Source organism: Chiloscyllium punctatum, chromosome 22, assembly GCF_047496795.1.
Source record: "Chiloscyllium punctatum isolate Juve2018m chromosome 22, sChiPun1.3, whole genome shotgun sequence".
NCBI lineage: Eukaryota > Metazoa > Chordata > Chondrichthyes > Orectolobiformes > Hemiscylliidae > Chiloscyllium > Chiloscyllium punctatum.
In genome coordinates, this window is record NC_092760.1 from 67215326 (window position 1) to 67233128 (window position 17803).

The 17803-nt window shown below is 41.5% G+C and overlaps 1 protein-coding gene across 1 annotated transcript in view; it reads right to left on the bottom strand.

Annotated features, from left to right (window-relative positions):
- Positions 1-17803, bottom strand: part of LOC140493745 (doublecortin domain-containing protein 1-like) — a 621788-nt gene that overhangs the window by 354119 nt on the left and 249866 nt on the right. The window contains exons 11-13 of the mRNA XM_072592573.1: positions 10112-10210; positions 8137-8303; positions 4217-4339 (exon numbers count right to left, since the gene is read on the bottom strand). Of these exons, the coding sequence (XP_072448674.1) occupies positions 4217-4339; positions 8137-8303; positions 10112-10210 (389 nt within the window). The remainder of the gene's footprint in view (positions 1-4216; positions 4340-8136; positions 8304-10111; positions 10211-17803) is intronic.

Below are 17803 nucleotides of genomic sequence, written 5' to 3' on the forward strand. Positions count from 1 at the left end.
GGGATCTGTTTGGAGGTGGCGGAAATGTCGGCGGATGATTTGGTTAATGCGAAGGTTTGTAGGGTGGAAGGTGAGCACCAGGGGCGTTCTGTCCTTGTTACGGTTGGAGGGGTGGGGTCTGAGGGCGGAGGTGCAGGATGTGGACGATTTGCATTGGAGGGCATCTTTAACCACATGGGAAGAGAAATTGCGGTCTCTAAAGAAGGAGGCCATCTGGTGTGTTCTATGATGGAACTGGTCCTCCTGGGAGCAGATACGGCAGAGGCGGAGAAATTGGGAATACGGGATGGCATTTTTGCAAGAGATAGGGTGGGAAGAGGTGTAATCCAGGTAGCTATGGGAGTCGGTGGGTTTGTAAAAAATGTCAGTGTCAAGTCGGTCATTACTAATGGAGATGGAGAGGTCCAGGAAGGGGAGGGAGGTGTCAGAGATGGTCCAGGTAAATTTAAGGTCAGGGTGGAATGTGTTGGTGAAGTTGATGAATTGCTCAACCTCCTCGCGGGAGCACGAGGTGGCGCCAATGCAGTCATCAATGTAGCGGACGAAGAGGTGGGGAGTGGTGCCGGTATAATTACGGAAGATCAACTGTTCTACATAGCCAACAAAGAGACAGGCATAGCTGGGGCCCATACGTGTGCCCATGGCTACGCCTTTGGTCTGGAGGAAGAGGGAGGATTCAAAGGAGAAATTGTTAAGGGTGAGGACCAGTTCGGCCAAACGAATGAGAGTGTCAGTGGAAGGGTACTGTTGGGGACGTCTGGAGAGGGAAAAACAGAGGGCTTGGAGGCCCTGGTCATGGCGGATGGAGGTGTAGAGGGATTGGATATCCATGGTGAAGATGAGGCGTTGGGGGCCGGGGAAACGGAAGTCTTGGAGGAGGTGGAGGGCGTGGGTGGTGTCTCGAACATATGTGGGGAGTTGCTGGACTAGGGGAGAATAGGACAGTGTCGAGGTAGGTAGAGATGAGTTCAGTGGGGCAGGAGTATGCTGAGACAATGGGTCGGCCAGGGTGGTCAGGCTTGTGGATCTTGGGAAGGAGGTAGAACCGGACAGTGTGGGGTTCCAGGACTATGAGGTTGGAAGCTGTGGGTGGGAGATCTCCTGAAGTGACGAGGTTCTGTATGGTCTGGGAGATGATGGTTTGGTGATGGGGTGGTGGGGTCATGGGGTCATGGTCGAGGGGGCAGTAGGAAGAGGTGTCCTCGAATTGGCGTTTGGCTTCAGCAGTGTAGAGGTCAGTGCGCCAGACTACCACTGAGCCCCATTTATCCGCTGGCTTAATGGTGAGGTTGGGATCGGAGCAGAGGGATTGGACGGCTGCACGTTGTGAGGGTGAGAGGTTGGAGTGGGGGTGGTGGGTAGACAGGTTGAGGCGGTTAATGTCCCAGCGGCAGTTGGAAATGAAGAGGTCGAGGGCAGGTAATAGGCCTGCGCGGGGTGTCCAGGTTGATGCAGTGTGTTGGAGGTGGGCGAAGGGGTCCTCGGAAGGTGGGCGGGAGTCCTGATTGTGAAAGTAAGCTCGGAGGCGGAGGCGACGGAAGAATTGTTCGACATCACGGCGTGTATTAAATTCATTGATGCGTGGACGTAGGGGGATGAAGGTGAGTCCTTTGCTGAGGACTGATCGTTCGTCTTCAGTGAGTGGGAGGTCTGGAGGGATGGTGAAAACTCGGCAGGGCCGAGAGCTGGGATCTGGTGTGGGTGTGGAGCTGGGAGTGGGGTCGGAGCCAGTACCTGGAGTGGGTGTAATGGTGGGGGGAATGGGGGTGGAGGCATGAACAGGGGTAATGTTCATCTCGGGGTTCTGGGGGGTGGGGATAGTGACAGTGGGGTCTGTGCCGTGCGTGTCAGCAGAATGCAGGTGAGTGGTGCTGGTGGGGGCGGAAGTGGTGGTGATCATGGCAGTAGGGGAAGTCACTGAGCGTGTGGCATCAGGGATGATGTGAGGGCCTTGTCCTGAGATAAGTCACCTACATCTTCCCCCAGGTCCCCCTGCCCTCATCTCTGACCACCAATGATGAAACCCACAACTGACCTTCACCTGCCCTCTACAATAATTTCGTAGGACAGTCCTGGCTGACCATAACCCACCCCTTGGACCAATCACCATCGTTGAATCCTTTACTTTTAACATTCTAGTGGTTAACATTGTCCAGAAACTGAACTAGACCAGTCATATAAACATTGCAGATCGAAGAGCAGGTCAGAGTCTTGGTGTTTTATGGCGAGTAATTTACTGACTCTGCAAAACCTATAACGCACAAGCTGGGAACATGATGGTATACTCATCACTTGCCTGCACGAGCACAGCTCCAACAAAAAATGTTCTCCACCATTTGGGACACAACATCCACCAACTTCAACATTCTCTCCCTTCATCACCAATGCACAGTAACAGCAATGTGCACCACCCACATGGTGCACTGTTTTAACTCAACTACTCTAACAGCATCTTCTCATCCACTACCACCTAGAAGGAAAAGGGAAGCAAGTGCAAAGGAAAGCCACTACCTACAAGTTTCCCTCATAACCACGTGACAAGCTGACTTGGAAATTATGGGCTTTTCTTCATTGTTGCAGATTCAAACTCCTGGAATTCCCTCCAGATGTATCCATAATACTTAATGATTAAAAATTGGTCTACCTCCGCCTTGAATGTACTTAATGTCCCAGCTTGACAGCCATTAAGGGAAATAACTGTTCCACATCTAACATGTCAAGCCTCCTAAGATCAGGTGTGATTTCAATAAGGTCACCTCTCATTCATTCAAACTACAACAGTACAAACTCAACTTACTCAACCTCTCCTAATAAGGAACTCCCTTGGTACACAGAATGCACCTAGTGAAACCCCGCTGGACTGCCTTCAATGCCAGTATATGTTTTCTTAGATAAAGTGACCAAAACTGTTGACAGCATTCCAGATGTGTAACACCTCCTTAATTTTATTCTCCATTCCCTTTGAAATGAAGGCCAACATTCCATAATTGCTTTCCCTATTACCAGTTGAACTTGAATACAACGTTTTTGTTATTCACACACAAGAACCGTCCCAATATCTTCTGTGCTGCAGCTTTCTGCAGTCTTTCCTTATTTAAATAATATTCAGCTCTTCCATGCTTCCTGCCAAATTGCAAAATCTCATATATATTCCCACATTATTTTTCATCTACCAGATTTTTGCCCACTCACTTATACGGTCTATACTTCTTTGTAGATTCGGTCGTCCACATCATTTGCTTTCCCATCTATTTTGCCACCCGCAAACTTGACAATAGCACTTTCACTTCCATCATTCAAGTCATTAATATGTATTGTAAATAATTATGGTGCCAGCACTGATACCTCTGCCACCCCACTAGTTACATGTTGCCAACCTGAAAATGCCCCCTTTGTCTGAATGTTGTCCTGTATTAGTTCACCAATCCTCTATCCATGATAACAGGTGAACCCTCAACACCTCTGATCTGCTCTGAAATAGTGTTATGCACAGTACATTATGAACATGTAGTTAAAGAAGGTCGCTCATCACCATCTTCTCAAAAGGAGTGGGAAATAAATACTGGCTTAGCCAGCAACACCTACATCCCATGAATTTATATAAACAAAAATATCCTCCTGTGGGAGCAACTATAACTAGAGGACATAGTTTAAAAATAAGATGAGTCCCTTTTAAGACAAATGAGGAAAGATTTTGTCTCTCAAAGGGTCATTAGAGTATGGAATTCTCTTCCACAGAGAATCGAGAAGGCTGGGTTATTATACTTTTTCAAGAGTGTGTTAAATAGATTTTTGACAGACAAGGCAGGCAAGGGTAATGACGTACAGACTGGAAAGTGTAGGAGAGATCACAATCAAATCAGCCATGATATTACTGAATATGCAACCAGGCTTGAAGGCCAAATTGCTTACCCCACTCATAATTTCAATGTTTCTACCTAACTACCCTCCCCTGTGAATGTTTGTAATGGGGCTTTCGCATTTACAAAAGTACAGTAGTATTGTAAAACCTTGTCTAGATGTTTTAATGTTTCTGTAAAGGGATCTTGAGATATTCCCAGACCAAATTCAAGCATGACTCATGAGCTTCATGCAAGTAGTGAGAGGGTCTCTATGAAATGGCTTTTAAATGTAATACTGTAATTCATTTAAAAGAGTATCTCAATGTAAAAAGGGAAGTCTGAGATATTGGCTAAAATGTGTTAAAGTATCATACTTTTCCATGCCAGTTAAGGGACCATTATATTCCAGAGAAGTTTTATAAACCACCTTCTGGTCCTGCTCGATAACTCCTATTACCCGGTCAAACCTCACACACAGGAATGGTTTGCAGATGCTCCTGTAAAACAGACAGCAACAAGTAATTGCCAGGTTTATTTTATTTCACAGAAGGAAAAATATTAAGACAATTAACTCAAATGACCATGCAAATGTTATTTTATAAAAGATTCAACTCCATCATTTTTAACAGTCTCTGATTCCAATTATTTATATGTTTAAAACAAGCATTTATAATTAATGACCCCAAAAAAACCCAATTTTAGAAAAGTTGATTAAATGGCAAAGTAATTGAAATAATTACTTATAAAGTTTCCAATGGCTTCTACATTAATTTTACCACAGGACCATGCCCGAGGATTTTTTTTTAATCACTGTATGTCTCTTGCTTGACTATTTTACACTCCTTCCAATATAATTGCACTACATATTGTATAGTTGTCATGGGTGGCTAATTGGAATAAAAATATATACATAATTCCAAAAAATGAACCATTCAAGCTTTCAAATTAACGCATGATCTAATTTGTAAAATTAGACATTATGCCATGCTTTTTATGACAAATTAACTTTGATTACAGCTCCATCCCTTCATTAGAAGTACACACATTGTACAAAAATAATGCTCATATATAGAAAAATGTTTTAACCCTTTAGGTGTTTTGCACGCAAATTTGTCACACCCAAAACAGGCTTTTAGTGTATCACTGATTTTAGCATATGTCTAACGGCAAGTAGTTTACTTGACCTTCAAGGCATGTCTATTCACAACCTTTAGTCCCCGTACACTTAAAGAGACTAGCTGATTTAAAATCCAATTAATTTTAGCAGCAGAATAATACATTATGCACTATATATTACAATGAAGTTACTTTTATTAAACAGTTCAAATTCTACCTTGCATTGAATGGGAACTGCTACTCCAATAATTTTTGAATTTATCATAATGTCATTAGTTGAAAGTCTAGAATATAGATCAGAGTACTTTTCAATTGGTGAAAAGTTTGGGGCCCACACAAACAGGTTAAAATGACTTGGACAGAAAGGCAAATTGAAAAGTATAGAAGATGGCTGCACTTTCTATCTAGTGAACTAGGATACCAGGGGTTTGAGGTTGTTCTGCAGTTGTACTCAGCCCTTGTCACACCAGTTCTGGGAGTACGGTGTTCAGTCTCTGCACAACAAATTAGGAAGGAGATATTGGCTTTAGAGGGCAAACCTATCTGGATTTCAACGATTAATTTTTTTTTAAAAGACACAAACAAGGATTATATACCCTAGAATCTATACGTTTGAGCGTTTTGATTGAGATTTTCAAGATATCAAGGAGAATATATACATTCTTTCTTATGTGCCCTATTTCCACAGGTTATAGAATCTTAGACTAGGAAATGTATCCTAACAATTGGATAAGGCCCTTTCTGATTTGAAGTTAGAAAACACTTCAACATTTGAAGGATGGTAGTTGTTTGGAATTCTACTCTGCAAACAATAGTTGATCTTGTGTCAATTAATTATGAAATTGAGATTGAAAGTTTTTTTTAGAAATATTAAGGAATTATGGGGCTAAGGCAGGTATTTAGGGTTGAGTTATAGATCAGCCATGACCTTATTAAATGGCAGAAAGATTCAGGGTGGTCAATGATTCTTGTTCCTAGAATTCTATTAATTCTAGAAATAAACCAGAGGAACATCAACAAAAAAAATGAACACATTAAGCTCATGAGGCTAGCATAGTACTTAGCACTGCTACCTCACAGCACCACAGAACCAAGTTCAATTCCAGACTTGGGTGACTGCCAATGTAGAGTTTGCACATTCTTCTGGTGTCTGCATGGACTTCCTGTGGGTGCTGCAATTTCCTCCCACAGTCCAAAGATGTGCAGGCTAGGTGGATTGGCTATGCTAAAATTGTCTGTAGTATCCAGGGGGTCAGATGCTCTGCAGATGGTCAGTGTGGACTTGATGGGCCAAATGGCCTCTTTCTGTACTGTAGAGATTCTATGATTTCTTTAATACAGCTTCAGGGAGAAATCAAGAATTCTTATCTTAAGCTTAGTGGTAATGGGTTCTTTAAAGTAGTGGTTTAAACCACTTTAAGTAGTGGTTCTTTAAAATATCTGGTTGGAATGATTATCCATAAAGCAATATGGCCAATGAGCATGGACAGATGTGGCCAACCACCTGGCCAATGATAGGACAGGTTCCAAGAAGTGGCTGTGCATGTCTACTGCTAACAAGGCATCTGGGGAGACAAGGGAGGAGTGAGCCCTGAACCAAACAGAGGTCAACTTCAAAATAAAATGAAATCTTTTTATTTTGTCCTAAGGGAACTTTATTTTCGGTCTAAGCAGCCTCTTCCTGTCGCTTGAGAATGATGCCAGATTTCTTTCTGCACTGTGTGCCACCTAGGCATAGCATTCATACTACACTCTGAAAAAAGGACTGAAAGAAGTGCCAGATTGAAACAATGCAATGTCACAACCTGTGTTTATAAATAAATGTTTCATATAAGTCAGGTGTAATACTTCACCTGATGGAGGTTTGCATTTACTCAAAGGCTCACCACCATTCATTTCAAGGTATTATGTAATGTCCCTCTCCCATTTACAACATGACAAAATCTATCAACAGATCATTTCTGTGCAATGCCACAGTGATGCTAATAGTTTCGAGATGGCCTTCATGAAACCAGTGTTTAGTCTTAACATATTCCCTCAGTTAATTAACTTATCAGTTTCAATTTTTTTTTAAGAAAGGGACAATTCAACCCAAGAAATTTCCAATGAGACCAGTTTTAAGGTGATATACCTATGGGATGTATCGTCTGCACATTACAAAACCCACCCAAGTTTCGTTCTGCCCGTTCAGTTTACCACCTAAGTGACAATGGGACACATCAAATTTACTAATTTCCAGTTAGAATGAAAATAAACCGTACGGATTGTTTTTTGGTTTAATATGCAAATAAAAATTGTGCTGTTCATTCTTTGCTAGTTGTAAATACTCCCCTAAACAAAATCTGCATTTTCAGTAGGATGTAGAAATTCAATCGAGATGAATCGATATCAGTTTTAAAACAAAACTTGCTGGAAGTTTGGAAAACAAATGAACACAATTCCAGAAAACTTATGCTTCAATTCAGTTCAAAAACCTGTCTTTAAAACCAATATGTCAAATTTGCAGCTTTAGTTCCAGTTTGTCAAGCCATTTGCTGTCTTGTGTTAATTTGTGTCGAGTTGATTTATCTTAGTCTTTCATGGAAGAACTCGTGAAACACATTGTTGTACTTCTGTCCCTCACAAATGAGAAAAAAACCCATAGGGAATGGAAGTCCTATCTATTTTTGATTCTATTTTGTTTTTGTCACTGGTACATAAGAGGTTAAGACAGTATTGGGAGCAGCACAAACAGCAGGGACTGCGTTGTCAGAGGGGTTGATAAAATTCACTTAAGGTACTTTTCAATTACTGTCCATTTCAGCTTAAAAGTGGACAAAACACGAATGCTGGAGACCAGGTCAGAACAGCCCACAACGACGACAAGATGATGGGCTGTCCCCCCTGGAGTGTTTCCATCTGCCATCATTAAGGTGACTGTTCAAACATGAAAAATTCCTTCTCGCGGTGCTGACAAACAGACATCAGAAACTATGACAGAGCTTTATAGATAAAGCTAGTCAGACAGAGATGTCACACTCCCCAGGTATGTCTGGAGACAAAACCTCAGAAAGGGGAAAAAAAAATCCCAGGGATGAAGTGAAACAGTTATTACCTGGGATGGTTCCGTTCCCACAAGATAACCAACAAGGAAGGTCAGCCTGAGATCACAGAGATAGCAAGTGCATTTTCATTTTACCTGTAGTCTTCTCCGTAAGACACCCAAACCTTTTGATCATTTTCAAGGAAAAGGGGATTTTTTATTTCTTGCCCATTTTCATCAAACAACCGAGTAGGACTAAGGTTGAGACCTGAAGCGTGATAGCCGGATGAGCACTGGAGCCGTTGACAAATCATCTGTAGCAACTAGGACAGGATCGTAAAGGAAAGAATGATTTGAAAAAAAAATAGTTTCAGATCTTGTGCAAGTGGAATCCTAACATATTAATTAAGTTCAAAAGAGTGTTCGGCAAGTGTGAATAATTGAATTGTTTATCATGTAAGAAACCAAACCAGAACAGAGACTTTTTAACCAGCAGGTGGTGCAACTGTATTAGCATTGGTCTGACCCCTACTCCTGCACTGGTGACAGACTGCATATTGTTCACTACAATCATCAGTTGCCCGCTTTACACTTGCCCAATATTGTTTTTGTTTCCCTTCAAAACTAATGTACGTACAAACAGAGAAAAAAAATGAAGATTCAGGGCCACTAACCGACCAGTCGTTGATTTCCAGTCTGAATAATGGGTGGCTAAGTAATTGACGTGTTCCATGAACACCCGAAGCAATAATGAGGCAGCTCCACAAATGAGCGAGCAGTGAGTTAAATATGCAAATTGGGTTTCTAACACAGTTGGTAAAACCCCGATTGCAATTAGAGACAAATACCAATACCCATTTCTAAACAGGATGCACAAACAGCAGGATTTTATTTCAGAAAAGAAAGAGTGGTTATGTCGACATAAAAGTTGCAGGGCTGGTTAATGAAGCATTTTGGGTTGCTGGAGTATTGAGTCTTATAGCGTGGAAATTATAGTGAACGGTTGAAATGTATTATTTCCCATTCTGGGCATCAGTGTTTTGGGAACGATATGAAATGGTTACAGACGATAAGGAAAATAGACATGAGAATGGCTCCTGGAATGAAAGACTGAAGGATCTGAGATTGTTGTTCTTCTGAAAAAGAAAGTTGAATAGAAATCTGATGGAAGTTTAATATTTTGGGACTGCGTAATTGGTGAGAAACCATTTTAAAACAGTCACCAATTTAAGGTAATTGGCGAAACAGTATAAAGTGATGTGAGGAAAACCACTTTTACTCAGCAGATGGTTAAGATCTGGAATAGACTGTATAAGAGTAGTGGTAGCAGATTCAACAATAGCTTTCAAAAGGATTATTATTTGATGAAAAGAATTACCAAACTCATGAGAATGGTGAGGGAATAGGATTAGCTGAATTGTTCTTGAGTTGATAAGTGCACAATGAGCTAAATGTGCTGTTACCAATCTATAATTCTTAATTACCAAGGTCAGCTACTTTTGGAGCCTTACTTTCCCATATGAACAGTCAAAAATGGAAGCGTAGTTGAAACAGAAATAATTTAGATCTTAAAATTGCCATCATTTTCTTATTGTTCCACAAATTAAAGCTTTAAATTATTTAAATATTTCTGGAGGACATCACGTATAAGTAAATCATATGTAATTATTTATCAAGGCATGTTTTTGAGTAGATGTCATAGGGGAGTAACTTAAGTATGCTGAGAGGATATGAAGACCAATGAAACGTGTTTCCTATTGTATTGGGAGCATGCGGCTAGTGTGACTTCTCAGTTTTTTATTGATTGATATGAAACAAACCAATTTCAGAAGTATGGAACTGTTGACTAACAATTGAGGCTAAACAAAGTTTGGAAAGGTGGCTTTTGTTTTAGTGGGGAACTCGGAATAGTGCAGTACAGTTGTTTACACGATGTTGAATGTCATTTTGTTGACTTCAGCGGAGTGTAACATAAGGTAGAATGTGTCCCAGCAATGAATCCAGACCTGTCTGTTTTCCAGATGACTAAATAAGTAAAAATTGCTGTAAGTTTGGTTAAATGAAAATAATTATTATTATTTTTATACTTTTTAAAAATGTTTCTTTTCTCTAGCAAAAAAACACTACTTACTCTTTCCATCATGAATTTGTCATTTCCTGACTCTTTCTCTATGGCCTTCATGTTAATATAGATGAGAACTTCTCCAGTGTTCTGACCATTCCGATACACCTAATGAAGGAATCACACCAAAAGGGTTGAAGTTAATAGATATTTTCCAGCTTGTGTGTCATTTTCTTGACTGCTTTATAACATTTTGAGAATGTAATATTTCCTTTTGTTTTTAGTATTTACACCAACACATAATGCAGAGATTTGTACAGAAGGTTTAGTTCGCCCATTTGTCAATGATACTTACCAAGGTAAATACCATCTGCACTTATCTAGTATTTTTCACTAACTCCTAGGCATTCTAAAATATGTTCCTTGTCATTGAAATACATCTTTTAAAGTGTAGTCAGTAATCATGGAGAGGAATGCAGTATTTAGTTTGTGCAGAGCAAGCTCTCATAAAAATCAATGAGTTAATAGCTAAATAACCTGATCTCTCTGAAAGGTAAAGTTTGGACTCTGGGAAGAATTCTCCTAGTATTCTTCAAAATAGTAGTTTAGAGACTTGTGCAATCATCTGAGAACACACTGCGTCAGGGACCTGGGTTCAATTCCCACGTCAGGTGACTGTCTGTATGGAATTTGCATATTCTCCCAGTGTCTGCGTGGGTTTCCTCCCACAGTCCAAAGATGTGCAGGTTAGATGAACTGGCCATGCTAAATTGCCCATAGTGTTAGGTGCATTAGTCAGAGGGAAATGGTTGTGTGGGTTACTCTTCGGAGGGTCGGTGTGGGCTGAGTGGCCTGTTTCAACACTGTGTAGATAACCTAATCTACCCTAACCTAATCACACAGATGAGGTGTCAGTTGAGTAAACCAATAAATATTTGTTATGGGAGGGCATTAAGACTTGTGGCATTAAGATGGCTGGGTAGAGGGAGATACAGATCAAACTCAGTGGAAAATCAAGTGGAAGGGCTGAATGTCCAACTATTATAATCCTCTGACTGGATCTCTAAAGGCATTAGTTGTGATTTTTGTCAGAGGATGTGTTGTTATATTTATAGGTCAGAGTTATTTTCCTGAACATTCCTCTGCAAAATCGAAATTATTTAAGTTACCCAACCCATTTAAGGCAGTAGATGAATGCAACTCATGATTAATAAGAGTGTAATTGCTGTAAGGCAAGGATTCTTTGCAGACTGGAAGATATGTTAAACAGAAGTTAGCCTGAAATGAATTGCCTTTTGTATATTTTTGAATTATAATGGTTAATCTCAAAACAAAAACGTTTTTATGTAGCATGTCAATACACACTGACAGCCAATAGATTGTAAATTGCAATAGCTATTGCTATGGTAGGCAAAGACAATAGGGAATTTGTGCAGAGCAAGATCTCATAAATGTGAAATGAGCTGTTTTTGTTGATATTTGAAGAAAAATGGTTATTCCTATTAGTACCAAAGGAATATTTTTGTCAAACATTAAAATGTACACTACAAAGTATTTCAAATGATACAGAAGATACAATAAAACACGCACTTTTCTCAGCTGAATATTTGACACTCTCTGGTACCTCACTTCAATTTCAAAATTTGCAAGATTAACTATCTATGCTCATTCTTATCCAATGATGGTTTTTTTTATTATTTCACGACATACATCCAGCTCAAGGGGTTCTATAAATTTTCAGCTGTTCAGTACATTATTGCTGAAAGACTTTGGACAATGACCTTTTCCCATTGTGCCTTTGCAGTGACTGTCCCAAGCTTTTGAGCATCCCTTAGCACATAGGCCTAGACCAAGGAAATGTACCAGTCTGGAATATTTGATTGAGGACAACTCTTTGCACTGGAACACCAACAGGCTTTGGGAAGGCCAAAGAACATCTTTCAATCAGCTGATGATCCTCCAGGCACAGCTGATGTTTGACTGTGTGTCTCAGAGAACAGCCCCTAGAACACCAAGACCTACATCAGAACTGCGCAAGACAAACCTCAACATAAACCATTGCTTCTTTCTCCAGATCTTTTTTTTTGTAAAGGTTGTTTACATCTATCCAAGAGGTATCAGAAAGCCAATACTTTAGAAAATGCAACAACAGCTTCTCAACAGGGTGAAGTGATTGTATAGATAATACGATCAAATGAAATACTAAATAAAATAGACCAAGTCTTCTAGATTTTTTATTGAGGTCTTTCCTTTGAGACAATGAGAAATTTAGCATGTTGTGAATTTGATCACTCCATTTTTTTTTAATTCAACAGATTTAATGTGGATATTCTCAAGAATCCTAAATCCAGTAATGGTGGAGCTTGAAGCATTGACTTTGACTTTCTGACAACAAACAACTGGATCAGGCTAGGACATCTAGCTGGGTAGATGGATCAGTTTTTGTAGCTCAAAATTGAGTAGGGCCCAATACTGTCAATGTGAAGGATAATAATTCATTAACATATGGTGACCAGCCAATTGTGTATCTTGCAGTCAATTGACTGACACTGTGCTAACGCAGGGAGTTCAACAGCAGCTAAAATGTAAGTGTAACAGATATATGAGAAATTTACTGTAAAATTGCAAATGTTGTGAGAAAGCAGACAATGGCATTTTATCCCCAGGATGGGCAAAGTAAACACAAATGTGGTGTTTAAAATCTGGAGAAAAGTAACACAATGGGAACTTTGCTCTGCTCAAGCACTCGGTTTCTGTCACAAAAGTTTAACTTCATTCCCAATTTCAGTATTTTCAGACACTTTCAGCAAATACACAAACCCCATAGGTCAGAGGACAATATTATTAGTGAAACACTGCAGGCCATGCATATGTCAAAACCCTAAACTTGTAAGATATAATCAGAAGAACTACTAAGTTTAATAAAAGTAAACAGTAATTGAATAAAGATACTTTTATTAATTAGATGTGATACTTGTATGTCATCCATCTGTCTTGGGAGATGATGGAGAAAATTAATGATAAATGCATTTTACTGATTCATTGGCTTGTAAACAGAGAATTAGTTGCATTTCCATTTCCATCACATCTTGCAAACTACAATTTGCCTCAAGTGTTGCTGGCATTTACTGAATCCTACCTAATTCAGTTCAGTTTGGTTTCAGTATTCAGGTCAGCAATAACCTGCAATACTAACTAGATCAAGTCTTCTAGAATTTTTATTGAGGTCCCTCCTTTGAGATAATGAGAAATTTGACACATTGTGAAGTCCATCACTCTTTGTTACTTAGATTATTTGTCTATGTTTTCTATCACTCAACAGATACAAAGTGGATATTCTTAAGACTTCTAAATCCAATAGTGAAAAAAACTAGGCAAACACCTTGAACCCCAAAATAATTTGTTTCAATTCACTGAATAAAATAACCAATTTCTAATCTTGTTAGAGTTTCCATTTTGATGGGGGTTGACGATAATGATCATTTTCGCTTCAGTACCACCTCCATCTATGTCAAATATTTCCCGTAGCAATGACCAGGAGTAAATATGCTACTTGTCCATCGCTTTCCCTCTGGACTATGTTTCCTTTCAATTTTGCAAGCCTTTGATCTATATGATAATCATTCTTTTAAACAGAATGAGAGTTGGGGCATGGCCACATTAAATCCAATAAACAGGTTACTGCGAAGAGGACTTTGTTAACCCTTCAGATATATGTCTCTGCAGTGAGAAAGCATAAGGAAATTACTACTACTAATTGTCAGAACTTCAAGAAACTATTGTGAGGCCATTCAGGGATATGTTCCTACAATACACAAATCCAAATATCGTAAATAAAACTTAAGGATTTTTTTGAGGTGGCATTTATGCTGCAATAATTCCTTTGTTTGTTTAAAGTCAATAAGCCTTCTTGGAGCACTAGCAGCCCTTTGATTCATCCTCAAGTGTAAAACTTTTATGAATCTGAGCAGTGACTGAAAATCTGCTTTTCAATTAATTGGTGCCATTCCACTGCTCATCCACCATCATTAATTAGCTTTATTTCCTTTTTACAAATCTAGTGCCTTCAAGCCAAGTTACAGCTTCCTTGTTCATGAGGTTTGTTTTGTGTTAATTCCCTAGGTTAGGCCAATCTCAAGTCCCTGATTACTGTCTGGCTCTTCCACATATATGTAATCTGAACGAGTTCTATAACCATCTGAGGCACACATTTAATTCTGGCCCCTTCAACATCTGTTTTAATTGCTTATTCATTCGTGTCTGTGCTTTCAGTTGCTTAAACTATAAGCACTGGAATTCTCTCCCAACACTACTTTACATCCCTCAGCACTTTTAAAATACTGCTTAGAAAACCTATCTCTTTGTCTAAGCTTTTAATCATCTCATGTAATCAGTATCTCATGTTGTTTTACCACATGGTGTGTTTTAGAATGCTCCTGTGAAGCATTTTATTATGTTAAAGGTATTTGTAATGCCCAGAAAGGATGAAGATTTTTTTTTAAAAAAGAGCAAAGTATTTTCCCATGTTCATTTTTATTCTAAATGGACAGTTGTTGGATTTAAGATGGTTGTCAGACACAGAATGAACTTTCTAGAAACTTTCAGTGAACAAAAACTAACTCATCCTCCTTCTGGAATGTCACCCTTGCATTGTGCAGTCATCTTCACCAAACCCACTCAAAGGAGCCACAGAGAATGTGTCTTCTTCAACTAGGTTCACTTTAAAGGAAAACCATTAAAATCATTATGCCTAATTTGGTGCTAATGGTCCTCACTGGTATTTGTTACAACACACTCAGTGCATCAATGTCATTTACTTAATCATGGGGACTCATTGAGGAACACCAGCCAAAAAAAAATTGTGTTTTTTTGTATTGTTTTAATTCTACACATTTGGCCTCTTTGCTCAACCTACTTTTATCATCAAGATAGAAAACAACATATCAACTCCAGGCTTGGCTAACAATGTGTTGCTAGTCTCAACCTCTTTTGAAATCTTGATTTCTAGGGAGACCTCTGCATTTCGTCTGAAAAGTGAACTCAATTTCAGTCCACAAGAATTATTGATGTTTTCTAATCAACCTGTTCAGAGATGTTATGATGGCATCTCTGAACCAAGTGGAACTTGATTGAGGCCTCCTGGCTCAGAGGTAGGGACACTACAATTGTGTCCCAAGAACACCAACTGCAAGAATTATACTCTTTGTTTTCAACTGAATTCACTCGCATATGAATTCATTCTCAGAAATACTGCCTGACTAGGCAACTATCAGAACTCACTGGACATTGATTACTCACAAGGTAAAAACAATGACTGCAGATGCTGAAAATCAAATACTGGATTAGTGGTGCTGGAAGAGCACAGCAGTTCAGGCAGCATCCAACGAGCAGCGAAATCAACGTTTCGGGCAAAAGCCCTTCATCAGGAATAAAGGCAGTGAGCCTGAAGCATGGAGAGATAAGCTAGAGGAGGGTGGGGGTGGGGAGAGAGTAGCATAGAGTACAATGGGTGAGTGGGGGAGGAGATGAAGGTGATAGGTCAAGGAGGAGAGGGTGGAGTGAATAGGTGGAAAAGAAGATAGGCAGGTCGGACACAGTAACTGAGCTGCAAGTTTGAAACTAGGATGAGGTGGGGGAAGGGGAAATGAGGAAGCTGTTGAAGTCCACATTGATGCCCTGGGGGTGAAGTGTTCCGAGGCGGAAGATGAGGCGTTCTTCCTCCAGGCGTCGGGTGGTGAGGGAGCGGCGGTGAAGGAGGCCCAGGACCTCCATGTTCTCGGCAGAGTGGGAGTGGGAGTTGAAATGTTGGGCCACGGGGCGGTTTGGTTGATTGGTGCGGGTGTCTCGGAGATGTTCCCTAAAGCGCTCTGCTAGGAGGCGCCCAGTCTCCCCAATGTAGAGGAGACCACATCGGGAGCAACGGATACAATAAATGATATTGGTGGATGTGCAGGTGAAACTTTGATGGATGTGGAAGGCTCCTTTAGGGCCTTGGATAGAGGTGAGGGAGGAGGTGTGGGCACAGGTTTTACAGTTCCTGCGGTGGCAGGGGAAAGTGCCAGAATGGGAGGGTGGGTCATAGGGGGGTGTGGACCTGACCAGGTAGTCACGGAGGGAACGGTCTTTGCGGAAGGCGGAAAGGGGTGGGGAGGGAAATATATCCCTGGTGGTGGGGTCTTTTTGGAGGTGGCGGAAATGTCGGCGGATGATTTGGTTGATGCGAAGGTTTGTAGGGTGGAAGGTGAGCACCAGGGGCGTTCTGTCCTTGTTCCGGTTGGAGGGGTGGGGTCTGAAGGCGGAGGTGCGGGATGTGGACGAGATGCGTTGGAGGGCATCTTTAACCATATGGGAAAGGAAATTGCGGTCTCTAAAGAAGGAGGCCATCTGGTGTGTCCTATGGTGGAACTTGTCCTCCTGGGAGCAGATACGGCGGAGGCGGAGAAATTGGGAATACGGGATGGCATTTTTGCAAGAGATAGGGTGGAAAGAGGTGTAATCCAGGTAGCTATGGGAGTCAGTGGGTTTGTAAAAAATGTCAGTGTCAAGTCGGTCGTCACTAATGGAGATGGAGAGGTCCAGGAAGGGGAGCGAGGTGTCAGAGATAGTCCAGGTAAATTTAAGGTCAGGGTGGAATGTGTTGGTGAAGTTGATGAATTGCTCAAACTCCTCACGGGAGCACGAGGTGGCGCCAATGCAGTCATCAATGTAGCGGAGGAAGAGGTGGGGAGTGGTGCTGGTGTAATTACGGAAGATCAACTGTTCTACATAGCCAACAAAGAGACAGGCATAGCTGGGGCCCATACGTGTGCCCATGGCTACACCTTTGGTCTGGAGGAAGTGGGAGGATTCAAAGGAGAAATTGTTAAGGGTGAGGACCAGTTCGGCCAAACAAATGAGAGTGTCAGTGGAAGGGTACTGTTGGGGACGTCTGGAGAGGAAAAAACGGAGGGCTTGGAGGTCCTGGTCATGGCGAATGGAGGTGTAGAGGGATTGGATATCCATGGTGAAGATGAGGCGTTGCGGGCCAGGGAAACGGAAGTCATGGAGGAGGTGGAGGGCGTGGGTGGTGTCTCGAACTTTTGTGGGGAGTTCCTGGACTAGGGGGGATAGGACAGTGTCAAGGTAGGTAGAGATGAGTTCAGTGGGGCAGGAGCATGCTGAGACAATGGGTCGGCCAGGGTGGTCAGGCTTGTGGATCTTGGGAAGGAGGTAGAACCGGGCAGTGCAGGGTTCCCGGACTATGAGGTTGGAAGCTGTGGGTGGGAGATCTCCTGAGGTGATGAGGTTCTGTATGGTCTGGGAGATGATGGTTTGGTGATGGGGGGTGGGGTCATGGTCGAGGGAGCAGTAGGAAGAGGTGTCCTCGAGTTGGCGTTTGGCTTCAGCGGTGTAGAGGTCAGTGCGCCAGACTACCACTGCGCCCCCTTTATCCGCTGGCTTGGTGAGGTTGGGATTGGAGCAGAGGGATTGGAGGGCTGCGCGTTGTGAGGGTGAGAGGTTGGAGTGGGGGAGGGAGGTAGACAGGTTGAGGCGGTTAATGTCCCGGCGGTAGTTGGAAATGAAGAGGTCGAGGGCAGGTAATAGGCCAGCGCGGGGTGTCCAGGTGGATGCAGTGTGTTGGAGGTGGGCGAAGGGGTCCTCGGAAGGTGGGTGGGAGTCCTGATTGTGAAAGTAAGCTCGGATTGATTACTCACATCCAATTCATGTGAATTAATGTCAATATCTTCAATCTTTGAGAAATTAATAATTGTATTCACTCCT